The sequence below is a fragment of the Limanda limanda genome, chromosome 18 (genome assembly GCF_963576545.1).
Source record: "Limanda limanda chromosome 18, fLimLim1.1, whole genome shotgun sequence".
NCBI classification, from domain to species: domain Eukaryota; kingdom Metazoa; phylum Chordata; class Actinopteri; order Pleuronectiformes; family Pleuronectidae; genus Limanda; species Limanda limanda.
The window spans coordinates 5,250,341-5,276,553 of record NC_083653.1 but is presented as its reverse complement, the minus strand read 5'-3'; the positions used below and the strand labels follow the sequence as shown (position 1 = coordinate 5,276,553).

The 26,213-nt window shown below is 43.1% G+C and overlaps 2 protein-coding genes across 3 annotated transcripts; one reads left to right on the top strand and one right to left on the bottom strand.

Moving 5' to 3' along the window:
* The first annotated feature begins 1,279 nt into the window (after positions 1-1,279).
* fntb (farnesyltransferase, CAAX box, beta) lies at positions 1,280-14,675 on the top strand. Its single transcript, XM_061091390.1, has 12 exons — positions 1,280-1,458; positions 2,151-2,215; positions 4,819-4,891; positions 5,163-5,254; positions 7,381-7,527; positions 8,925-9,008; positions 9,762-9,848; positions 9,944-10,073; positions 12,973-13,105; positions 13,324-13,435; positions 13,598-13,712; positions 14,238-14,675. The coding sequence occupies exons 1-12, from the start codon at positions 1,360-1,362 to the stop codon at positions 14,367-14,369; spliced, it is 1,269 nt and encodes a 422-aa protein (XP_060947373.1). The 5' UTR covers positions 1,280-1,359; the 3' UTR covers positions 14,370-14,675.
* Positions 14,676-15,847: 1,172 nt separating this feature from the next.
* max (myc associated factor X) lies at positions 15,848-25,908 on the bottom strand. 2 transcript variants are annotated; one of them, XM_061091462.1, is made up of 5 exons: positions 25,742-25,908; positions 25,445-25,471; positions 19,813-19,938; positions 18,525-18,648; positions 15,848-17,622 (listed from the first exon to the last, which is right to left on the bottom strand). In XM_061091462.1, the coding sequence occupies exons 1-5, from the start codon at positions 25,775-25,777 to the stop codon at positions 17,435-17,437; spliced, it is 501 nt and encodes a 166-aa protein (XP_060947445.1). In that variant the 5' UTR covers positions 25,778-25,908; the 3' UTR covers positions 15,848-17,434. The 2 variants fall into 2 exon arrangements, with proteins under 2 accessions (XP_060947445.1, XP_060947446.1); XM_061091463.1 differs by lacking the exon at positions 25,445-25,471.
* Between the last annotated feature and the right edge of the window lie 305 nt (positions 25,909-26,213).

Below are 26,213 nucleotides of genomic sequence, written 5' to 3'. Positions count from 1 at the left end.
ATGCTGGATCTATAACACAAAGGACGAGTCAGGAGCTAACCCAGCGCCGGATGGAGGCTTCCTCCCCGCCTGCAGCCCATGTCTGCCCCGGCTCTGCCTCGGTGTGGGTCCCTGGAGCAGGAGCTGGTCGCTGGGGAACAGATGAGGGAACAGATGAGGGAAGATGCTCAAGCAGCTTCAGCATCATCCAGCCTCCAGTGGGTGCGGTGGACCAGCGGACAGCCAATCAGGGGGCAGCACTGCCGGTGAGGCTTTCCAGAGTAAAAGCCCATGAACTGATTTATGTGATAATAACATAGGATGCACGTTTTGTTAATATACCGAGTATAAGGTGGAAAATAGCACGAATGCAAAATATTTTTTCCAAGATATCATCATGATTTTATAATAATAAATTCTTTAAAATTATATTTCATGTCACAGATTATTACATTTATTTATATTACTATATATTATCCTAGCATTCAAAATCATCTCCTCAACTGTTTTTTGAAAAGTACATGTATTATTGCTGATGTCTTATATTTACAATGCCATTTTCCTTTTGCTGTATTTATAATTATATTGTATTTCATTGATGCTGTTTTTATATGGGCCCTATGTATACATTTGGAATGAGTAAATTAGTTATTTGTTTTCAATAGTTATAAGTATAACAAGTTACAAGTTACAAGAAAATTTAGTAACTGTTTGTTTTTTAGTTTCTGTTGATTTGATCAATGCAGAATGGTTCTAGAACCATCATGTTGAAAATCCATGTGTTAAGATCAAGTTCCGATGCATACATTGTGAATTTTATACTTTATTACTATCAACTTTGTTCTGTACTCATGTAATGCATTACCCAAAATGAAATGTTGACCCATCAGATGACCACAGACTGGATGACAGGTAGTGTATCAGTACTGGTTGCATTGTGCTCTCTGCACCTGCACTTAATGGGAACTTGAAGGCAACACGGGTCAACTGGGGACAGTTTAAACAAACAGGGTAATTGTGCCATTGTTACGGGGCAGAGTTTTACCTGAGGGTTTATTTTGAAGAGCAGAAAACACCACATCCGGTATGTTTATGTTTGTGTACGTTTGACTTGACTTGGAATAAAAGGCGTGGTTTCATTTCTTCTCCACGTTGAAGTAAAAAGGATGAAATAAAAACACGTGTTAAAGGTAAAAAACAATACACAAAGGAGAATGTGAAAAGCAGTAGTTTGTCCCTCTGGAGCTGCCGTAGAGGGCGTGCCCGCAGCTTCCGCCTCCCACTCCGACTTGAACCGGAAGTGAAAGGGAGCGAACAATCAAAACAAACCACTCCGGCTTCTCCCACGGATCCTCACCGGTGTCCCCCAGCTTCTCCATCATGGACGCGGTGACGACGCCCCTGCGGTGCTTCGGCGAGGGCCACGCCGCGGAGATGTTCTCGGACGACGGGGTGGAGACGGTGACTTCCGTGGAGCAGGTGAACGCTCCGTTAGCTCCTGATGCTAATGCTAACACATGCTAGCACTGACTTTCCTGTCCGCCCCTGAGGAGGAAACGTGTGACCGCGGATCAAAACTGTCACTCACTTGTTTTTAAAATATACTTTATTCACCTGTTAATGATGTTGTCGTGGAAACCAGTGTTATTAACTTGTTATTAACACGTTGTGCTGGTTCCAGTAACCGGGAGTTCTCCCCCCGTGGTTAGCATTGTGGTTTAATGGGATTACGTTTAAATTAACTTAGCTGTTAGCAGAGCAGGACACAGCAGGGGTGGGAGATGTAATAAAACCAGTTTAACCGGGATATATTAATATCTATTGTCTTTATAAGTGATATAATATTTTTCCAAAGCAGAATGAATGTATTATTACCATTCATCCATTATTCTGAGGTTTTATTATTTTATTATTTTGGGATCTGATTGAATCTTGATATAAAGTTACCCATAGTCTTTATTGTAAATAAGTATAAATACAAATAAAACGAAAATTATAGAACTTGATTAAATAAAAACATGATTTTCTTGTAAAATAAAAGTTGTCATATCAGCAAATACAGGCATCGAAGTCTCATCTTTCATATCGAGGTCCACGTGTGTCGGGCTCTTTTATGATAAACTGCAATGTGACTGTTCATAATCCTTATCTCTTTCTTTCTCTTTCATTAGAAAAAAGTGGAACGCACCATTGAAGAAGTCGTCAGTGTTTACAAGCAGATTCACAGTTTGCCACAGTAAGTGTTCACAGGGGCAACGTGCCGCAGAAGCTCATCATTCATCCCTTAAATTGCAAATTATACCAAACTCAAACGCAGACCTTTTTTTCTCCCATTATAACTCATGGTCTAGATTTCCCCAAGTTTTGTTTCTATGAAGCGAAACTTGTTGTTGGGCAGTTCCATTCAGTTCCAGTGGTTTTATTCCCCTCTGGATCCTTTGAGATTCTTTAAATTACTGGGATTAAATTGATCATTATTAATTAAAAATCCCCCCCCCCTCACATCAGCGAACCCCCCCTGGAGGTCAGACCCCTAGTTCGGGTTCCACTTTACTAAATGCCATGTATAAATTAATCAAATATTAATTTTTGAGGCTGGCTCATTACACCACAAGCACAGGACCTACTCTCCTGGAGTGCAGTGTTGTTTATATGTAGAAAGCTGAAAATTAAGCTGCTTCAGACATGTGACTCTGTACAGTTTGATATTAGTACAATAATATTTTGAAATCAGGACATTAAATCGCCCTGAGCTCAATTAATTGGATTATAAGTCTTTATAAAGTGCAGAATACAAAACTGAGCACAGACAAACACGTATATTCAAACCCTACCGTGGAGAATGTGGTCAGATATCGTGAACGTGACACAGTGGGTGATGATTGTGTGTCTTCATCGAGCTGTCATAACGTTCAACAGCTATTATAAAACATTTCCCAGAACCCGGCTCATTGGCTGCGGCTCACAGAACACCTGCTGTTTGCCGGTCGGTCACGGCCACATGGAGACGTACGATGAGCTGATCGGCCCACATGCTTTGCTGCTGCTCTCTTGTTATCGGGTCCTTGTTAATGGAGTGACTCATTTCATTTCTATGACAACTGCTCGGCCCTGAATGTCACCCGGCCCTGCAGCCTGTGGAGAAATGTTTATCATCATGATATGTAATTTATCAAGCACTGAATAATCAGTTGAATCCATGTGTTTGGCTGTGACCGTGTTCAAGAGGAAAGGTCAACGTTCAACAATTGGGTAGAAGTTAAATGAAGTGGAGTTTTGAGGATAATTGCAGTCGTGAATGGAAGGTAGCTTTTCTAATTAATTTTGATTGGTCCACTTCTCCTTAGAAAAGGGCTTCTAATGACAAAGAAGTGAAAATAAAAGTCTTGTTTGTGGCCTTTTTTATTTAATATCTTGAAGTTCTTCAGGATTAAATTGTCTGAAAACAAAGGTTGATTCAGAATTCACAAATATTTCAGAAAGGGCGAGCATTGGATTTTTCTTAAACATATTTAAATTAATTCCAGCAGCCCTCTCTAACTAGAATGACATTTCAAACTCTGCCTTCACACATGCTTAGGAAAGTTCACTGATTGTATTAAAACAAGAAAAGTGCGAGAATGAAGTTCGACTCGACGATACAAAACATTTCAGTTAACATTTATTCATGTTCATACAATTGCTCCGTTATATTTGCTGTAGAATCTCACTTCCTACATTGAGATGTTTTCACACTACCTGGATATATAGTTTGAGGAAAGAGAGAATCTATTTTTCATTGATAATATAAGATAATTAATTTAATAAATTGAATATAATATAATGCAAAAAGCATGTGCTGAAGGTGCAATCGGAGGATCGGCTTTTGAGCATCTCAGTGCTTTTCGTGGCTGTTGGGTATTAAAAGGTCAGCGATGCACAGGAGTTAACCCAGTAAGAGCTTTGCAGGTAATTAAAATGACCTTGAAATCAGTTCTAACAGAAAGAAGGAGCCAGATGGTTCAGGGAGGACGGCAGCAATGTGCTCTGTCTTCTTAGGCTTAGTAAGAAGTTGAGGTGGGGTTTTTTTTCCGGTTCTCTTTTCACTTTTCCAGATGCTTCCTCTGTTCAACTCGAGACTCAGATTACAGGTTTTATTTACCCGCACACTTGCCTGCAGCCCCGTCTGCCCTCAGCATATAAACAGCCGAGCTGAGTCCTCAAATGATTCTCATGACCGCTGTGGCCCGGGCCTTTCAGCTGCTTAGCACTGGTCCTGATGGTCATTGTGTTGCAGAACTGATGCTGTGAAATGTACGAGCAGCAATCTGTGACTAACCCTGTGTAGGTAGGATGTAATTACAATCATGGTGGATAACGCTTTGGGCAAAGGGCAGGCGGCAAATAGAACCCGTGAAGGAGGGAGGGAGGGATCTTAGCCTCACTGACACATTTACACTCGCACAGAGCTACAGATACATATCAACGTTTCTCTGATGCTCCTGTGCTGCAGTGAATAGGGTGTGAAGGAGGCTCATACATTATTTATTGTTTTTTACTCACATATACTTGATTCACTTTTGAAGAAACTGAATTTTTTTTTTATAATTATCATTATTTTGTCCACAGATCCATGTTTTTACTAAGGAAAAGTACAAGTGAATCGAAATAACTTCATATAAATGGCAGCATGACACTCTTTCAAGTCAAGTTGCTTGAAATGTAAAACTATTTTTTCAATTTTCACTCCCTGGAGCATTATGACTCCAAGTTTTATGTTATATATGTGTTATATTTTTTTCTTTTACCTGCTACTTATTTGAGATTTATATTTCTCTCTTCCTCTTTTTGTTTCCTCAGACCAACGTTGTTGCGGGAGCAGCACTACCAGTATCTCAAGAAGGGCTTACGTCATTTATCAGATGCTTACGAGGTACAACAACACACTTCCAGCAAGATAATAAACTTCTGTAGTGTATTGTAAACCCTGATGACACACACATCATGTAAAATGAACATCGTAAAAGACCTCACATCACTGTACGTTTGTGTTATAAACATGAAACATGATGACGTGTTTGCCAACCATTAAAAACTTGTGTATTTGTCCATGTGTTTTATGACTTGTTTTCCTATCCTCTCTTCCTGTAACTAACTGATCTGCTTGTGTTCTGGCTGATGAACCGTCTCATGGTGTGTGTCAGTGTCTGGATGCCAGCCGACCGTGGCTTTGCTTCTGGATTCTTCACAGTCTGGAGCTGCTCGAGGAGCCAATTCCCTCTGCTGTCGCCTCAGAGTGAGTCACACAAACACACAGACTCGTACTCGACTACTAAACTGCTACCAGGGGACAAACAAAGCCTGCGCATTGTCAAATATCTTCTATTATTAATCCGCTCCGAAAAACACCTGCTCCCACATGGCAAAGATGTCGACAGATAATAAGGATAACATCTAAATTCTCTTTGAAAAAATATCAGTAGTGAGAGTCTGCGACAACTGAAGCGCAGGAAGAGGTGAAGGTTGTGAAGCTACATGTCGGGTCGGGCTCGGTTAGTTTCCTCTCCGGCTCGGACGGGTTCTTACTCAGTGATGCGTCATCCTGCTCACAGAAGAGCAGCAGAGTCATTCAGACTCTCTGTGCGTCTCTGCTCCTGCAGGTTTTTTTGGGATTTAACATTGTTTTGAGATCAGTGAGGGGATTTCTCCTGGTAAAAGGTTGTGTAGTTTGAACCTGGCATACCGAAACATCACTATTGTGTTTATTAAAAAAGCGGTTTCACTCGACAGAATTAAAAAGCGCTTCTGGCCACGTAACGTACTTCAGGCACTGTGAGAATCCATCAATCATTTCTTTCCCCTTTATTAACTTTCCTCTGAAATCGAACCCCCACTGACGAAGAGTCTCAGAGTTGATGTAAGAAGCCGTGGATTTAATATTCTAGTTTTCATGACTGATTTTGTAATAAAGAGCAGTGATGGCGGCATTGAGCTGAACAATCCAGTGTCGTGTTGCCGACGTGTTGCTGCAGCAGCGACTCCAGAATGTCACCTGATTTAAACACTGCCAGTCGAAAGTAACACTCTGCAAACCCCCGGTAGTGCACAGCGATGCCAGGCTGCCAGCCCACACTCTCATTATTACTGTGAGGTTTGCCAACACACCGGCTGGCACTGCCCAGCGCCAACGTGAATCACACACACACACACACACACACACAGACACACAGACACACACAAACACACACACACACACACACACAGGCCCTGTTCAAGAATTCAGAACAAGACAACCGACTTCTCTCTGTCTCGTGGAATGTGCTCTGTTCTCAGGTCAGATCTGGCCCCGGACTGGTTTGCCAAAGTTCACGTAGGATTGTAATTTGATGTCGGTTTTGCTCTCGGCTGTGGGATTCCTCCGAGGCAGCGGATGATGAAGACGTTAGTGAGAGAAGCAGTTCTGTGCACGGAGGCTTGAAAGACAGGAAGCTGAGGCTGAGATGCAGAGAGGCCGAGACTCGCTGCCACATCAGATACAAGGAAGTGACACCGTGGTGTTCGATTGATTGTGTGACTCTGCAGGTCTGAGATACTGGATTGAGATTATAGACTGTTTATAAAGATGAGCGAGCGAACCCACTTCCTCCAACTATCCAGAAATGAAGCCGGTGTGGAGCAGTTCCTTCAAATCTGCACCAAATCGGTCCTGTGTGGAGCCGCTGTGTCGAAGCCTTCACGAGTTTTGACAAAAATATTGCGGGACACAGGTTCAACAACCTAATGCTCAGTCTGGATTTCTGCTGAGGCTGCAGATGGTCGGATCAGAGTTTGGCATCAACAGCTCAAGTCCTTGGATCCAACCTGCCTTGTGTCAACAGTCCAGGAGCTGCTGGTGCTGGTGGAATGAGGAAGTTTTCTTGTCACATTCTGGGCCCTTTTAATTCCAGTCAGTCGTTGTTTGAAGGTCACAGCCTCTCTGATTAATGTGCCTCTCTTTAAGGCCACAGTTTACCATCTTCTAACGGCTACTTCCAGACTTATAATGCACCGGGAACCCAAATGTCTCGTTGGATGATTCAAACTGATTCCACAGACAGTTTCCAGAGGAGATGAGACGCTCTCGTGTGTGAACAAACCCTCATGGGATTGTGTTTGATTTTTACATTGTCAACACATCGGTTACACAATATACAAACTATCCCTTTAAGGCTCATTTATGCCGCCTTTACAAATGAATAAAGAGACGTCCGATTCAAACGATGTATATATCTAATGTTCAGCAAGTACATCAGAAAACTGTTGAACATATTTGTTATCTTATATTTGAGTGTTTTTATAGTTTTATTCCACCGCTCTTCTCTTCTGTATTATGGTGTCTCTCTGATCACCTGATGTCACAAGCTCCTCCCCTTGTCTCTCCAGCGTGTGTCAGTTCCTGGCTCGGTGTCAGTCGCCCGCGGGCGGTTTCGCCGGGGGTCCGGGGCAGCACGCCCACCTGGCCCCCACCTACGCTGCCGTCAACGCCCTCTGCATCATCGGCACAGAGGAGTCCTACGGTATTATAGACAGGTAAGGTCCTGGTCACACCCCCACTGTCACTACACAGAGCTGTACTGCACCAAAATGAATTTACATTTCAAATCTTTTAATTAGTAGCAGCTAGGGTTGCAAAATTCCGGGAATATTCAAACTTGGAAACTTTCCATGGGAAATAACGGGAATAAACTGGAAATGTTGTGGGTAATTTATACTAACTGTATTTACCTTGTCATATACAGACATAAATATAAACATTTTGTTGTGTCATAGGCTGATTTGAGCCCTGAGGAAACTTTGGGCACTTGACTATACGCTTCTGCATCTTTGTGTCATTCTTAACATAGGTCTTTGCACAGTATTTGCAAATGTACACAGCCTTTCCTTCTACATTGGATGGGGTGAAATGCCTCCACACATGAGATAGAGCACGTGGCATTGTTCTGTAGAATAAGATGAGAAAAAAGTTTGTAAAAAAACACTAATGCAATGCCAGAGATATAAATAGTTAGCCAAACAATTGGAATTGTCTGTAAATATTTTACAATTGATGGATAAATGAATGGAAATAGGCTAGATGAACAGATGAACAATCCTCAATCAGCATGATAATATATTTTCCCGAGTAATATCATCGAAACTTACCTGACTAGTCCTGCACACTACAGCAGGCCTCAATAGCCCTGCTGTAGAGTGAAGGATGCTGGGAGTTATCTGTGCATGTGATGGAAGAATGCACAGTGGAGGGTTGAAACTCAACGTGCAGCGTGTGCTGCATTCCATACATCTTTAAACTAGAGTTTTGAATGATGTTTTTATTGCTCAGCGTTTAATTTGCCTATTTTCTTTTTTTTTTTTAAATTCCCAAAATTGCCGAGCTTAACTTCCCATGGAAAGTTTCTGGAAATTTACCGGAAACTTTCTGCCCCTTTGCAACCCTAGTAGCAGCATTATATTTTAAATGTATTTATTAATTGATGCAGTTAAACCGTCTTCTGTGTAATTCTATTTTTATTCAGTGCTACTTTACAGTGACTTTGACTTTGTTACAGTTGCAGAACATTAAATAAACCTCTTGGCAGAATGTATTTAACCGGAAGCTAATTACAACCATTCGTATCAGAGACGCATGATTACATTTACTCTGTATTTACGCGAGTGAAGCTTCTAATGTTCCTGCTCCTGTTCCACTGATGTGAAGCAGCTGTATACAGCAGCTGAATTTGCATCAGCCTCGTTATTAAATTTGCAGCACTGACACAATTCCACTCTGATGCCAACTCCTCCCTCTTCTTCCTCCCTCTGCCTTATCTCTTTCCCTCCATCGGATATCTCCCCTCCTCCTTCTCTCTGGTTTTCATCGTATATCTACTCCTCTTCTTCCTGATCACCCTTCCCCCCCCCTCTCTCCCTCTCTTTCCCTCCTCCAGGGAGAAGCTGCTAGAGTTCCTCTGGTCAGTGAAGCAGCCAGATGGCTCGTTTGTGATGCACGTTGGAGGCGAGGTGGATATCAGGTGAGAAGCCAGAAGAGAAAACCACCTCCTCCAGCCTCTCTGCTATTCCTTCACAGCCTTGTTCCAATGCTGCGTTTGCTTCAGAATGCAGAGAAACAAGAGAAGATGAAATGCATACAGAAATAAGACGTTATTTATTAACAACGTTTGTACAGCAGCCAAAATATTTTACTGCAGAATTTTCACTGTGACTATTCACGTCTGATAAGTGGAACAATTTTTAAAATGATGTTGCCTCTTCCTTCCATTTGAATTATTAATGCACTTTTGCTCCTCTTGATAGAAAAGAGGAGAATATCACATCTCTGTTGCATCAGAGAGAATTTATATTATTTCATGATGAGGTTATTATCGTCTTATGTTTTCACAAAGAACCTCAGACGTCAGTTACTCTTTTGCTCTGTTATCTGTTGCCAACCAATTAATGGTCTGTTGTCCCTGTGTGTTATTTATGATGAGAGTATTAGGGCCTGTTATATATATGTATATGTTTTAAGTTTTATATCCGTACAAGTTCCGGCAAATAACAAAAACATATTCACATTAGTGTAAGTATCAGCAGCCAGAAACTGTCTATTCCCATGAAACGACCACACACACTGTGGTTGTATGAGAAGCCATCTTTAAAGGTTATACTTCAAAGAATGCTTTGTTTTATAAGATCCTGTGAACGTGTAGACGTCCTGCTGAGCCACATCGCTCCGTGTTCACCTCCATCAACCCCCCCCCCCTTGTTTCTCTCTCCTCTCGTAGGAGTGCGTACTGTGCAGCTTCTGTAGCGTCGCTCACAAACATCCTCACACCCCAACTGTTCGAGGACACGCCCACTTGGATCCTCAGGTACGACACACCCTCAGGTTATTATGAGAAGACTCTGTTCCTCTGCTTCTCTGTAATCAGGGATTGTGTTTAGTGACTGGTTCCTCTGCGTCCAGGTGTCAGAACTGGGAGGGGGGTCTCAGCGGAGTCCCGGGTCTGGAGGCCCATGGTGGCTACACCTTCTGTGGCACGGCCGCCCTCGTCATCCTGGGCAAAGAGAACATGCTGGATCTCAAAGCCTTGCTGGTGAGAAAACCCCCTTTTCTGGAGCATTTTATTCAAGGGGATTAAACAAAAGGAAGCATTTAAATGACATAAAACACAGAGAAGCATCAGGTGTTGTTTAGCTTGAAGCCTAAAAAAAAAAAAGGGCTAATCAGAAGAAGTCACCGCAGAGCCTTTGTGCTGAAGTAGTATCCCTGTTAGGTGAGGCTGCAGAGGACAGAACAGAAACACATGGATGTGATAACATTAGAGCTTGATGTTACGACCCGGAGCGAGATTTCCTGAAGAAAAAGAACTCGACGCCTGATGAACACACGATTTTTTATCAGAAACGTGACACGAGCGAACTAAGAGATAAGCTTCCTTGTATTCAGGAACAGTTTCTGTCTCTAAACCGCCTGTTGGATCTGGAGCTTCAAGCAGAACCTTGACATTACTTCATCTTGAGTTGTCTCAGTTTTACAACAGTGGCTTTTGTTGTGACCGGTGGGAAATGGTGTTTTATCTCTATAGGGAAATTCACTTGTCACTTCGCTGCTTCCAAAAAAAGGAGCCTCTGGAGACTCTGCAGCAGCAGCAGATGCTTGTTGACACAAAGCTTAAGGTCATCGGGAAAATAAAGAGAGATAGTGTGTCACTGATGGACCAGCCCTCCGCCTGTTTAACAGCTCCTATTGAAAGGAGAAACACGGCTTCCTCTCAGAGTCGGTTCTGTTTCCTTTGGCAACGTGTGCAGCAGAGATTCTACATGAAGATACGACACATCCAACTCTGAACAGTCCCTCCACATCTGCACCGAATCAGTCCTGTGTGGACAAAGCTCTAAAACTACTGTAGATTCACATAAACTTTATATATATAGCTTCACACTTAGGTTTCTATGTGGATCCCGCCAAATTGTTCACACATTCATAGACATCAGTCCCCTAAACAGGCCTGTTTTCATCAAGATCAATTTACTATTCCCTTAGAAATCTGTTAAAATGTAAAAATATACATGTTTATATGAAGTCCATGGTCTACAGTGATGGTTTAGTTACAATCTAAGCTTCTACATCTTCCAGCAGCTTCCATCTGACTGTCACCAGTACATTTGCATGAGGCTTGTTTCCCTCACACATTAACAGGCTGGAAAAACCCGCTCCTCCTTTTGAACTGCGTGTTGAAACGCATCAGTGTGACAGGTTAACAGGAGCAGGTCCTCAGAGGTGTCCCGTGTCACAGGGCGTCCCCCCCCCGAGACCCCCAGCGTATGGATTCCCGTCTCTGTGGTTTAACCTGAGTGTCAGTGGAGCTGGGAGGTGCCAGGTGGGGAGGAGGTGGGGAGGAGGTGGGGGGGAGGTGGGGGGGGGGGTGGCTGTAAGTCGACACCGGGTCGAGAAGATCTACAGCAGCTCGAGATAAACCTGTCGCGCAGAGCAGAGTTTCATCTGTTACTATTGGTTATTTTAGCAAGAATAATATTTAACTTAAATGTGTAAAATCTGGAAACGTCTTAGAGCACAAACTTCAATCTCTGGTTTGTATCAGCACATCGATAATTAATGTTTCAGATGCATTCATCTTTTTTTTGGAGGAAACATTTTGCCGCCATGAAATTAGGCAGAGTTTGAGCCGGAACAGAATCAGATCATGATCAGATATCAGAGAAGTCACGCTGCATTAAAGCAGCTCCTGATTCCATCTCCGAGATAATGAATTAATCATTAATGTTGAACAGATTCAAATGATAGATTCAACTGTCGGATTGTTGTATTACCATTTTGTGACGAGAGCAAACCTGCAAAAACTACACAGCGTTTTTTTGACTGTTAACAATTTAATTTAAAGCGTCCGGCACATTCTAGGGACTGATATCTGTATATCTACAGTTTGGTGCAGATCCAAATAAAAAGTGCAGATCTAGTGGAAATTGAAAGTGGTTTCACGGGGGGAGGAGGGGCGGCTGGCAGAGGCACGTGCTCTACTCCAGTTCTTGCGTGTTTTACTTTGTGCAAAACGGTGCAAGGGCCACGTTGAACCTAAAAACAGACTTGGATGCATATTTATGAAGTGTGTTCCCTTTGAGTTCACTTCCTTCTCCCCGGCCGAGCCTGGAGAACCCGGTGCTGCGGCTGCACCTCCTCCACCTCCTGCTCTTTGTTTAACTCTTCAACTGAATCTCTGTGGTCACTCCTGACGTTAATAAGCTCCACATCAGTGGTTCTGAGTCACTCTCAGGGGTTCGGCAATCTTTTTCGAGGATGGTAGACATGAAAATTAAGAAAAGGAACAGACTTTGTTGCGAAAATGATATGAGAGTGGCACATGCCAAGGTGAAGCCGCGCATTTCTGAACTTGTATCTGAAAGGCAACAGCAAAAGTCACATTGATTTGAAGTAAATATTCATTGAGTTATGCTTTTGTGTGAAATTCATATTTTGTTGGTTTTGTTCTTTGAACACAGTGATTTTGTGTGCAACTGATGCATCGTTCATTTTGTGCACTAATAAAATATATACCTATGTTTTGAAGAAATCATATTTTATTTTTCCAATTACGAAGGGTTCGGTGAATGCACTGATGAAGCTTGTAGGGTTCAGTACCTCCAATAAGGTTAAGAACCACTGCTCCACATCGTCCTCCCTCTGCTGCAGAGAACAGAATACACCCCAGCTGCTCTTACATATCCCATAATTACTCGATCTGAGCTGTGCAGACTGCGGGTTTCCATGGTGACAATAGTACAAATTCTCTATCTGCTTCTTTACTTTCCTCCACGTCTCCTCCTCTGGTCCTGTGTGATCCTGTGGAGTTCCAGCTGTGGACCAGGAGATCCCAGTTCATCGTCCTCGTTGTTTCAACAGATGATTTCCAACATGGCGTCTCTTTCTTCTTCTGCTCACAGTGAACATGTGTGTTTGTTGTGTGTCCTCCTCAGCGGTGGGTGGTCAGCAGGCAGATGCGGTTCGAGGGGGGGTTCCAGGGACGCTGTAATAAACTCGTGGACGGCTGCTACTCCTTCTGGCAGGCGGGACTCCTCCCTCTTCTCCACAGAGCCTTATTCAAAGAAGGTACGAGAGACGAGACGCACACGGGAAACTAAATCACACACTAGAGGAAAGAACTGCTGAATAATAACCCTCAGATCTTTCCTCAAATCGTGTTTTTAGAAACAGAAACCCCCTGAGCCCCAGATGCCCTGATGTGTGTGTGTCCATGTTTGTCGTGGTCCTGAGTTTTGTGTTGATGAATGGTTTGTGTGTGTGTGTGTCTGTGTGTGTGTTTGCAGGAGAGTCGGAGCTGAGTCGGCAGCGGTGGATGTTCGAGCAGCAGGCCTTGCAGGAGTACATCCTCCTCTGCTGTCAGAACCCAACAGGGGGCCTTCTGGATAAGCCTGGCAAGTCAGTACCACACCATCTGGACACACACACACATTAACGCCAGCAACACACACACACACACTCCATGCTGTTAATTAGTGTTAAACGTGGTTTTACTCAGACGTATCATTCATACTTCACGCGTCTGTATTATTATTTAAATGTTTTTCCCCTCGTGTCCAGATCCAGAGATTTCTACCACACGTGTTACTGCCTGAGCGGCCTCTCTGTCGCTCAGCACTTTGGAAACATGGACCTGCATCATGAGATGATCGTCGGCAGAGAGGAGAACAGACTGGTGAGGCTGGAGGAGGGGGGGGGGAGAAAGATGAGCATTACCCAGAATCCTCCTGGATTATTTTACTGAGGATTTTACTGTTCGAGTCTCCAGCAGCGATGTTTATCTGCAGGTCCTTGAAAGTGGAAAGGGATTTCCTTTGGTTTTGCTGTGATGTAAATCTCTGTCTGATGTGGGATGAAGTAGAAAAGTGAAGTTACTGAAATAAGACAAATGATGGTTAAATTTGAGGATGTGAACAACACATCCAGTGGTTTCATTTTCTTTCTAAAAATGTGTATTATCATTATATCAGTATTTGATGATATCATTCTGTCACAAGCCTCATTTGTCCACCTCTAGTTTCTTTATCACCAAAGAACATTTAATTTCCACTCTGTAAAGCAGCCGTTGGTTCCTTTTTAAAGCTGCTCAATAAATTCCAGTAATTATTATATGATAATAATGAATGAAGTGCAGGAACAGGAGTAAAGTAGATGTATAAATAAACGATGGTCAAATGAATCTCTTGTTTTCTCGCTGCAGGCTCCGACTCATCCCATTTACAATATCTGTCCTGACAAAGTGGCTCGGGCTCTGCAGCACTTCCACCGGCTTCCCGTCCCCGAGGACACCAGGCGGCCATCAGGCCCCGCCTCCGCTGACCCTCAGTCCTAGCTCCTCCCCTGTGGAGACGTCACTGCACGTGAACCAGGTAAAAAGGACTCGAACCAGCAAGCGACGCATCCAGGTCTGAGGGGGCGAGCCCGGGACCCGGCAGGATATCGGACCTCCGGCGGACACAGGAGAACCGGAGTTTAGGAGGCGTCCCGAGCCGAAGCTCCACAGTTGTGTGTTCAGGCGGCTTCGCACACAGCTGATTTGTTTTTGCTTGCTCTTGTTTCCATTCTCTGAAATAAAAAGTGAAACTTGTCCGGTTTCATTGTGACAAGACGTTAATAAAACTTTATATAGCACTTCTCATCACGGTGTTAGAAAATGATTTGTGAACTTCTGAATGTGTGGGTTGAATATTAGTCACTTGACAGACACTAAAATACAGGCACATGAAAAACAAAGAAGCAAAGTTTAAGTAGTTGTTTTAAAAACCAAGAACTCATTGAAAGCAGGATTGAGGCTTCAACTGACAAAACAGGTTTAGTTTTATATTTTGTTTGGGTGGAATCCAGCAATTTAGGCTAATAAAATAAACCTTTAACCAATAAAAAATACTTTAAAGATTCTCTACTTTGGCTGTACTGTATTTTTTAGTTCATAATTTGCCAAAAGGACTTTTTAATCTGGGTCTAATTCAAGTTCTAATTCTAAATCAATTTCTGAAAATTATATTGAAAGAGTTAAGATGGCGTCTTTGCTTATTTCAACTGATCAACAAACTTACTGTCACGCAAATCTACAGCAGATCCTCAAATCTTAATCTGGAGATTGAGGTTTTAGATTTGTGCTCAAATTTTAATGTTCTGCCGAGAGACTTCGTTTTGTTTCCTCTTTTTGCACCTGTTGGAATATCGCCATAAATAAATGCAACCGATGCAACAAATAAAATATGAAAGCTCAAAATTGGGTTTTTAGTAGTTTTTCCTTACTCTTGTTGAGGGTTAAGGACAGAGGATGTCACACAATGTTAAAGCCCTATGAGACGAATTGTTATTTGTGAATGTGGGCTATACAAATAAAACTTGATTGATTGAAACTTGAAAATTGGAATATATGATACTTTCACGTTGGTGTCTCGGGATTTTTAGAATAAAAGCTTTGGCTGGAGTTCAAGACAAATACAAACTCCATCTCCTGATTCAGAAATGACAGAAGTGGGTTTTATCGGCTGCTTAGCGATGACAACAGGCCCGACAGGAGAATTCTCCCTCAGACTAAAGCACATTACAGCCTCCGATGCCCTCGGTCTTATTCCAGACACCTGCTGGTAACACTGGAAACCAGTAAAACCTGAATTTGTGTTTGCCTGCACGGCACCACATCCTGTCGTGAAAAGCTTCACAGCAGCGCTGGTGGAAGGTGAAACCCGTCATTAAAGCCGCCGCAGCCTCGTATCTTCACACAAAAACACTTCAGAGAACATGGTTCTTTACATTTAAGGCCCGACAGTTAAAAGTAAAAAAAGCACCAGGAGCACGTTAAAGGATAAAATAGTTTATTTTATAGTCTCATAGTAAAGGTAGGCCTCAACTTGCAAGACAATTGTTGGCAGTATGTACAACATACTTGTAATTTCCATGGAATGGAATCGGACAAACAAAAGACCTTTTACACTAATGATATCCTCCTAAATGGAAATAAAACGGAAACAATATACAGACACACACGTTTCCTAGACACGCAAAATGCTTCCATATGTCTCAGGGGGGCGTGGGGGGGGGGGAAAGAGATTCAGCAACATTGATTTTACCGTGTAAAGCACAACACATCGACTGGGACCGATTCCGCTTCCTTGTACTGCGGCGGACGGGAGCTACCTTCTGACATTCAAGACCTATTTCATACCCTTAAGGAAAACTACATGTGACAAATTGGCTATATATATATTTTTTTTTTTACCCCAAGGACTCGTGAGATTACTACAAAATGCATAACATATTTAATTATCGTTCTCCAACTCGAAAAAACATCCAATCAATGCGTTGTTTTTTTTTTGTTTAATAATAATCATAATAATATATAAAACGAGATGCCTAATGTATTCAGCCACCTAAAGTCATTCACTACTTCAAGCTAAAGGACGAAATACGATACAGGTTCAGGAAGATTCTCCTTCAAAACATCAATTTTCAACAGAGTCACGTTTTCTATTTTTTCAGTTTTTTTTTCTCGTGTTAGCGGACGTCGTCGGGCAGGAAACGTCCGCCGGGCCTGAGGTGGGTTTCATTATTTAAGCACCTTCACATTCTTTAGTGGAAAATAATTAAGCTACAAATTGGTTGTGTTGTTTTTTTTTTCCAGTTTTATTTTTAAAAAAAGGTAAACTTCTGCAGGAGCATTTATCTAGGTGTGTGTGTGTGTAGATTCTAAACAGGTTTTTTTTTTTTTTTTTAATCAAGAAGAACAAAATGAACAAAAAAAGAAAGTAAAATATATAATATAGCAGTGCTTGGAGGAGTACACCTGGTGCTCCCCCCCCTCCCAAAACAACCCCGGGTCGGAGGAGGGGCTTCATTGAGGGTACAAAAAAAGCATCAAGTCTTTAAGTTGCCAAGCTGCCTCTTTTTTTGGGTTTTGGACTGCGGACGTCGCTAGAGGGGAAATACCAATGACCAGAACAGGGGAAGAGTGGGAGAGAGAGAGAGGGAGGGGGGAAGGGAGAGAGAGAGAGAGGGGGAGGGAAAGGGAGAGGGAAGGGGGGGATAGGGAGGGGAGAAAACCTGAAGCTCTCTACATGTGTTGAAGCAGTCGTCTTCCACCCGGCTGGCTTCCTCTCTCCTGTTCGCAGAGACCGGGTGGGGCGAGAGAGGGAGAGAGAGAGAGGGGGTGGTGGTGTGAGGAGGTTTCAGGGGGTCCCGAGTCTCCAGTGCGAGCCCACCCAGAGATGGAGGAGAGAGAGTGAGGCCGCGGCCGGTGGCGGTGGTCGTCGGCGTTGGCGTGAGAGATGTGGTGGGGGGGGGAGGGTTCGATGAGCCTGGAGAGCTTCGAGGCTGCGTTCGCTCTCACCCTCCCCCTTGTGCTCCGCCACCTCCACCTGGGCCGGGTGGGGGGGGTCGATGGGCTTCCTAGCTGGCCTCCACGCGCAGCTTCTTCCTGTTGGGCGGCTCCTCCGGCTCCGACTCGGAGCTGGAGTCGGAGCCGCCGTCGAACGCCGACACGGCGCTGCCCTTGGGGTTGGTGTACAGGCTGCTGTCGGAGGAGGAGTAGCTGGCCTGGAGCTGGGCCGAGCCCTTCACCTTCTCCAGAGCACGCACTGCAGGAGCACAGAAGGAGGAGCAGGGTTCAACATCAGCTTCTGAGGATCTAACCCCCCAGGTGTGATAATAGTCCAGGCAAAGTAGCCCATTTTGGAGCCAAAAATAGAAGTAATTGTAAAAGAATTTTTTTCAGCATAGATCATTTCTATGAGGTGTCCAGAACAACAAACTACAAGTCCTAAGAAATCCTAGTTGAGGAAATATGTTTAATTCTCATCAATGTGTGCCAATAAGGCCCGGCAACAATACACATCGTTTACTCCTATCAAAATGAAACTTTACACAATGAAAGTTACCATGAAACGTAACATTTTTTGTATTACAAGTTTCTTTGAAAATTTATTTTAATATGCAAGTGAGCTATACACTCATCGAATATGCCCAAAATAAACCCAGCTCATGTGCTTGTCAAATTCATTTCAAAAGAAACTTGTAATACAAAAAAAGTTACTTTTCATAAATACTTTTACTATGTAAAGTTTTATTGTGGTAGGAGTAAAGGAAAAAATTAAGCCATTTGGGCGTATTTGGGGCATAGTCGATTAGTGTATAGCTCATTTGCATATTCAAATTCATTTTCAAAGAAACTTGTAGTACAAAAAATGTTACGTTTCATGGTTACTTTCATTGTGTAAAGTTTCATTTTGATAGGAGTAAACGAAAAAAATAGTCTTTTTGGGGTGTATTGTTGCCGGGCCTTACTGGCACACATTGATGAGAATTAAACATTTTTCCTCAACTAGGATTTCTAAGGACTTTTAGTTTGTTGTTCTGGACACCTCATAGAAATGATCTATGCTGAAAAAAATTCTTTTACAATTAGTCGGTCGGAAAACGCTACTTTGCCTGGACTATAAGTGGGAGCGTCACGTATCCCTGAGAAGCGGCGTGTCATTACCTTGCTGCTCCAGCAGGGCGTTCTGCCTCTTCAGGTCGTCGATGTCCTGCTGGTGCGTGTGATTTTTTCGCCTCATGTACTGGATGTACTCTGTGGCTTTGTCGAGGATCTGAGCCCGAGACGCCTGTGTGGACGACGGCTGTTAGTGACACGTGCAGGAATGCAGCAGTGACGCATGTATACAGTCGAAAACTAGAGAACGCATGCGTGTTATTTAGCGACACACAAACACAGACAAACAGACACACAAACAGCGGGAGGGAAATCTGTCTCCTCCTAACGTCTCACTCTGCTGAAGCACTTCAGTCTGACATCCAGGGGTCAGTGAGGTCACGACCCCGACACACAACTGTCTGAGTGTTTGACCCGATGACAGCAAACACACTGCAGCAGCCTGGTAGTGGACGACAGACACTTAAACCTAGTGTATATATAATATAATATATAATAATACATTATGTTCCTGACTGAGGCAGATTCTTTAATCTCGATGATCAACTAAATCTTTTTGGAAAAGGAACTAAATGGCTCCTAACACACGCCCCTTTAAAACTGCCTGAAACTAAAACTAACTTCATGAATCTGACGTTACATTAAATGCCAGATTTTTAAGTGTGTGTGTGTGTGTTTACCAAACAACTATTGAGAACTGATACCCAGCCCTAATGTTCATTGCTTCTACAGAGCAATAACAGCGGGGGGGGTTGTCCCTGACTGAGGCAGCTGTAACCGAACTCTTTCTACACATTACGAGCACTCGTCTCTCTGAGCATCTCGCGAGCCGCCGCCCTTCACGCTGCTCGCCCGTCCCTCGCTGGTCTTTACATGGAAAAGAAAACACGGAGCGGCCAGTAACTGGAGCGGATCCATGTCCTGCATGTCAAAACAGGAAGAGAGCAACAAAAAAATGTCCTCATAATAACTTCCTGACACCGGTCCAAGACCGCATCGCCAGCCCGACTGTTTCCCTCCGCTGTCACACACACACACACACACACACACACACACACACACACACACACACACACACACACACACACACACACACACACACACACACACACACACACACACACACAGGGTTAATACATCTGCATCTCTGACTATTCACTAGAAATCATTACTATTACATCATGGCACAAATTATCTCATTACATTCTAAACAGTCAATTTGCTATTTAACTAACACAAACAAACACACACATGCACCCACAAACACACTGCAAGCAAACACAAGACAACGAGCAGATTCACGAGTGTGATTAGAAAGGTGGGGGGGGTTACTTACAGTTTGAGGGTTACCAACCTTCTCGCCCTGGAGCGCGGGCACAGAGTCCCGCAGGCTGTGGAAGCTATCTTTGATGTGATCCCTACGCTTGCGCTCCAGCGCATTGTGGTGCGCCCGTTTGTCTGCCTGCAATGACAAGAGTCACACGGCCTTGAGCCCGGCAGCAGAGCAGCGTGGGTAGAGGTCACGGGGTCAGACCTACACAAGCCGCTCTGCTGCCGAGTCCGGCTCCGCCTCCACCGACCAAACGGTCTCTGTGCTGCGGTGGTTTTCATTGAACTGTTCCAGAGTCTAAGGACGTTTGTGTGATCATGTGACGTGACTTGTGGGTTTTGGTCCAAAATGTTTTATTCACAATGTCAAAGTGAAGTCTAGTCGTGTAAGTTTAATATATGTTGTAAAGAAAATAAACACACATGGTAAACATTTTTTATGTCTTGAACAAGATGACATCAGGGATCCAACTTACAATTATTACAGATTAATTTTCTAAGATCCGTGTATTTAGATGTATTAAAGTTTACAGGTGCACTGGAAACTTTACTTCAGCAGCGGCAGAAATGTCTATTTACAAAGTCTACGAAACCTAAAGTGAAATCTATTTTGAATCTTTAAAGAAATAAAATGTTCTTTACATTGAAACTCATATGAAACTGACAAGATCAGGCAAATATTCATGTGTGAAGCTACAATCCGCATTTTGTATATATATATATATTTATATTAACTAGAAAAAAATATGCAGTGATAAGACAAGACATGGACTAAATGTACATTGTTCTCTATTAAGTTAAATCTCGTGGTGAAAAGGTCGATGAAATAAAACCGTGTTAACCCTCTAGAAGCTGACAAACATAGTTGTTTACATGATCCTGACAAAATCAATGTAAAACAACACAACAGCTGCAGCAGAAAGCCAAGGTGTCCGTCTTCTACCTCATTGTGTTGTCGTACGTGTGTTGATGTTATTTACGTTTCGTTACATGCAGCGAAAAATGTGTCGATGACGTGAGCGGCAAGAAATGGGCAAATCTCAGAAACGTTTAAAGATTTTCAAATAACTTACTGAGAGTTTAAAAATATTTTGTTTGTACATAATTAGATGTCTTTATTTAACTAAATCTGTTGAAGAAACATGTCTTCTTTTGTATTTAATTAATTTAAAACCCAATTTCAGTTCTTTTATCATTTGTTATTGGTTTATTGACGTTTAGATGGTCTGAATAGTATTCACAGTATTTTCTGCACGATGAGGCTGTTTGACTGTCCCCAGGATACAGAACAAGTATAGTTATAGATTTGCTTGTTGCAGTTTAGGTTTCTCGGTTTAAAAGCAGAAGACTGCGGCTCAGTGATGTGTAGGAGTGTTGTTTTCTGTTCTGAACCTTGGTCTCCCTCAGTGTTTCCTGTGTTATTTGACTTTGCTCAGCTTGAACCATAAGACGTCTCCGGCTCAGGGAGAAATCCACGTTTCATTCTGAGCCTCAGCGCTGAATCAAACTCAACAGTTTCCACATCTCAAGTCAAGATGTAACAACAACTAACTTATACTCTACAACGAGGCCGAGAGGCTGTGATATTCAACCACTCATTTGAATAATCATTCGACTGTAAAGGCACAAGATGGCTGCCGTGATCACAAGACCAGAGCCAAGCAGGAGATCAGTTTCCTGCCTGTTTTTAGGCCAGACCATCCGCCTGCAATCATATCTGATTATGGACTAATCCACACTAGCAACAGTTTCGCAATAAACCAAAGGCCTGATTTAAGTATTGGTGACACGTTAGTTAAATGGTCTCGACTGCACGTGGCTGAATGGGAGTCAAAGTACACGTCATGTGACCCGGTGTCATCTGACTCACGCCATCCACAGATCACAACAGAAACCAAACCGAGACGGCACGCAGGTTGAAACAAGCCTTGCCTGTGTCACCGGGTTTGGTGGGAGGGTCAAAGTTAAAGTGTGACTCAAGCTCAAGAGGAGAAACGTCCTTCTGAGGTGACAAGGCTTCACCCAAACTGTCACGCAAGTGCAACAGGAACCACGATGATAAACTGTTTTTAAATAATCACTGCATGTTTCCCACAAGGCCCGTCTGGTGATCACTCTGGCTGGCATGGCAACAGCTGCTCCTGTTGCACAAGAGCCACAGAGCAGCCAGGAGACACAAATCCACCAGGACCGAGAGCATCGTCGTATCGTACAAACAGCCTCCGCTCGCTCCGGTGACCCTGGCATAAACAAACACAGGGCTGGTGTAATTACGGCACAGTGCGGCAGCCATTTTCATATGCACAGCCTCTGTGAGATGACAATAGAATGAGGCGGGGGAACAATTACAACCTTGAACAAGCTTCAAGGTTTGTTTTCAGCAAATAATCACACAAACCTGAGGGGTTTTGTGTCGGATTTAAAGAATTTCTCATATTTTTCTGCACTTCTCCGAGTAATAAGCCGCCATTCTACTTTTTTTTTCAAAATATAAATACATAGACTAGAAATCTTTAATTAAATAGTCCATAAATGTCAGTGTTCGGTGTAGTTTTTTCTAGTGGAGGTGGAGCAACACAACTAAAAGAACAACCTACGGCACTAACACACACAAACGTGAAGCATCTTATGGAGAAGGCCTGAGGTTGTTAGTCGGTGCTACAAATGCAAATACAGATCCATGGGGGTTTCCACTTCTGCTAAAAACCATTTCTCTCCCTCTCTCTATATATATGCTAATATTTTATAGAAACATTAACCACAAAATAACCAACTCAACCTTTATGGACTGACTTATTGGTGGCTACAAAGTGATTTAGTGTCTACTTTATGGATTCTGATTCCTTTTAACACTAGTTTTACATGATTCAGATCTTTTTGTATTTTCCGGTTGCGGCAATCAATACGAATAGATTCCTAAATCAATATATACAACAAAAACAAGCTAATTCTACTGAGACATGTTATGGTGCTTTTAGAATGACTGTATATGGGACATGCTATCTGACAGACCACTAAAACCAGTGCGTTATCGGTTCATCATAAAACTGATACCAGTTGCCGGCTGCCGAAGAGGACGCATGACCCGAGCTGCTCCCTCTGCTCCAGGTGCCGGGGGGAGGAGCTGGGACGTGCTGATGGTCATCTCGCATTCCCAGCATGAAAGTCAAAACATGTGGGAAGCTACACATGTGAAATATATTCCAGCTTAAATATTAAAACTATAAAATGGCTACCAATAACCTTCTGCTGATTCTGTTTCGAAATACGATAACCACTCCTTATGGAAGATCACATTTGGTCTCAGAGTTTAAACTTGTTTGTCTGAGAAGCTGAACAGAAAATGTTGTTTAACAATGAGAAGTGCCTGTGTTGACTATTTGTTTGTCTTGTTTACAGATGGAAACAGGACCTGTAAAGTAAACTAAAGGACGATGTTGCATCCTGTGTACGCTTCAGGCTTTGATCAACAAAGCAACTGACCCCTTAATAACCTGAAGGTAGGTCAGGTGGGTCTTTCAGTCGGACGACAATTCATTTTGAGACTACCTCCTGCCGCCAGCACTCTTTTAAATACTAACTAGTGCAAAAACTCAGTTATACTCCAGACTAATTAGACCCAAACCGGGAAGAACCAGCTGCCAATAGGATCATCATCATCACTACCACCTGACATCAGACACCTCTCAATAGAGGAGCAGCTCCATTCATCTCTTTACGAAGGTTAGTGTTATTTGTGAATTATTGACACTCAAGAGAAGCTTGAGAAGCAATGTCAGTCTGTAAAGTTTGCTAATCAAGTCAGACAAAGTCCAAGCATCATTTTCCAAATCATAAATCGAGTGTAAATGTCAAAAACTGCACGAGTGTAATTTCTTATTAAACGGCAGCAAAGTGATGCACATTTTTATGGAAATTTGTGTATTTATTCCAACATGATAACTTGCGATTGTTGTTGATTAAATCTTGCTCAACGCAGACAACAAACAATTCAAATTCAAGGGGCTCCTGCACGTTGAATTTCAGACTTTCTAAAGACCATAATGAGGGAAATTTAATCACTTTGTCAACCATTACAGAAATAAAGAGATATTGCAAATTGCAGATAAGGAAAAGCAGCCGAGGAGAGAATAACCCTGGAAACACCACGTTATCTCTTTAACTACAGACAGGGACAGTGTCCATCTTCTTTCCCACAACCGAGCTGAGCGCACTGAGATAAATGTATCAGCACTATGATGTTCTTTTCACAACCATATCCATATCTTTGAGAAATAACAACACAGAGACATCACAAACTATGTAGCTGCCAAAACAATTATCTTTCTAAAAAACAGAAGGGAGACCTACTTTAAGGTTAAGTGTGAAAGGGATCTATTAGCGTAAGTTGAATGTAAAATAGTAATAGTGATGTTTTTACTTGTGTTTGTGTTCTAAATCGTAAATTTTAGTTTTTTATTTACTCTAGAATGATCGTTTTATATTTAAATACTTAATATTTACACATGGGGCGGGTCCTCCCTATGGAGGCAGCCATGTTTTTTTTTTTTACAGTAGCCCAAACTGGACAAGCTAAACCCCTTTTGAGTTTTTACGACAACTAACGGCTACCACTGGTTCTCTGTCATGTTCGGAAGGTGAGGGGTCTTCAGCTGCATCATGCAACTTCACCTCTAGATGTCACTAAACTCTACACACTGAACCTTTAAATATATATTTAAGACCTACGCGGCAAATATTTCAAATACAGACTTTTAATTCCTAAAATTCAGATTTTAGACTGTAGAAAACACTGTTACGCAACATTTGAAATGCAAAGTTGTCTGGGTCGTGTCTGTGAATCTGCAGATTAAGGCCACGTTCTGTTTCATTCAGGACAAGATGTTCCGAGATGGAAGCAGCTGTCACCAATTTCATATCTACCAATTTAACAATTATTCAATCAAATGAAACAACGATAACTGGACCTTAATGCATCTTGCTCGTACATTTTAAAACTCTTTCTGCGTGTGATGCTGTGCATGAACCAGGTTGTGTGAGGGTGTGTTTCTCTTTCTCTAGCGGTGCAGCTATACGTCATGTGTTTAGGCTTCCAGCTCTTCAGCCTGTGGAGAGAACACGTCTCTTTAATCACAGGAATAACATCCAGCACCGAGGGATGCAGGCGCGGTCCCTTCACCTCCTCCTCCTCCTCTTCCTCTTCACCGGGGATGCAGAATTAAATCATCCCTCTCTCATAATGACGTGACCTAAATGTGTGAATGTGCAAATCGGGAGCGGAATCCCCCCCGTGATGATGATGAGGGTGATGAAGAGGAGGAGGGAGACACGACGTTTTAAACGTGTCCACGACTGATGGAAGATGCGATATATGAACGGGATAAAGCTTTGGTCTATATATAGATTGTCGTGTCTATGGCTGCACACACACACACACAGGATAGGTGGGGGGGGGTGGGGGTGAACCCTGCAGTGCACTAACGCTGCAGCCCCCCCCCCTACAATGCAGAAACATCACCCATCGCTATGAATATAATAAAACAGAACACACACAGTAGAATAGATAGAGAGACAGATGTTGTGATGGACAAAGTGAGACATTTTGTGTGAGACAGCGGACATGTCCCAGCGGTACGCACCACACAGTGATACCTCGGGGAGTCTTCCTGCAAAAGACACAGAAAACAAAAAGTACAATTGTAGCCAGGGAGTGTTCAGAGACATCGGGACTGTCCCCGCTGAGGACAGGGAATCACAAGTTAGCGGGCTAGCGGGTTAGCGTTAGCTCCGGAGAGGGAAGCTAGCGAAGCAAGCAGCAGGAGGCTAGCCGAGCGAAGCTAACACGCTAGCTTGGGGCTAAAGCTAGCTACGGGCTAAAAAAACAACATGGTGGTAGGGTGGTGGGGTAATGGGGGGTGAAGTCAAGCAGTACTCACGTCACTGTCGACTTCGATGTCGTCGTTGTCGCTCATTCTTCGAGGCGAGTGTAGGACGGGACTAGGAACCGGGGCTAGAAACACGACATGAAGCGGAGGAGCCCCGAGCGGCGCTAACCTGACCCAGCCTGCTAGCAGCGATCTGTGTGACCACACCGCAGCACCAGGGACTTCCGCCCTCCACAGCACGCATGCGCCAAGCCCGCTGGGTGGCGTCTGGGAAGTGTAGTCGCCGAGGCAGGGGGGTTGTAACTCCGTGGGTGTGTCCGTGGATTGTGGGCGTGTTTTCAGACATACATGTATAAGACGTGAATACCTTATCATGTATGAGCTGAGTGAATGTTAAATTTACCTTAATATTTTGTTTATATTTTCGATTTCATGTTTCATTAAGGACTACAACACCCGTGAGGGGTTGGGCTCGCTCGCCGCGTCACAGCGTCTTTTTCCCCTTGCAAGGCATCATGGGAGT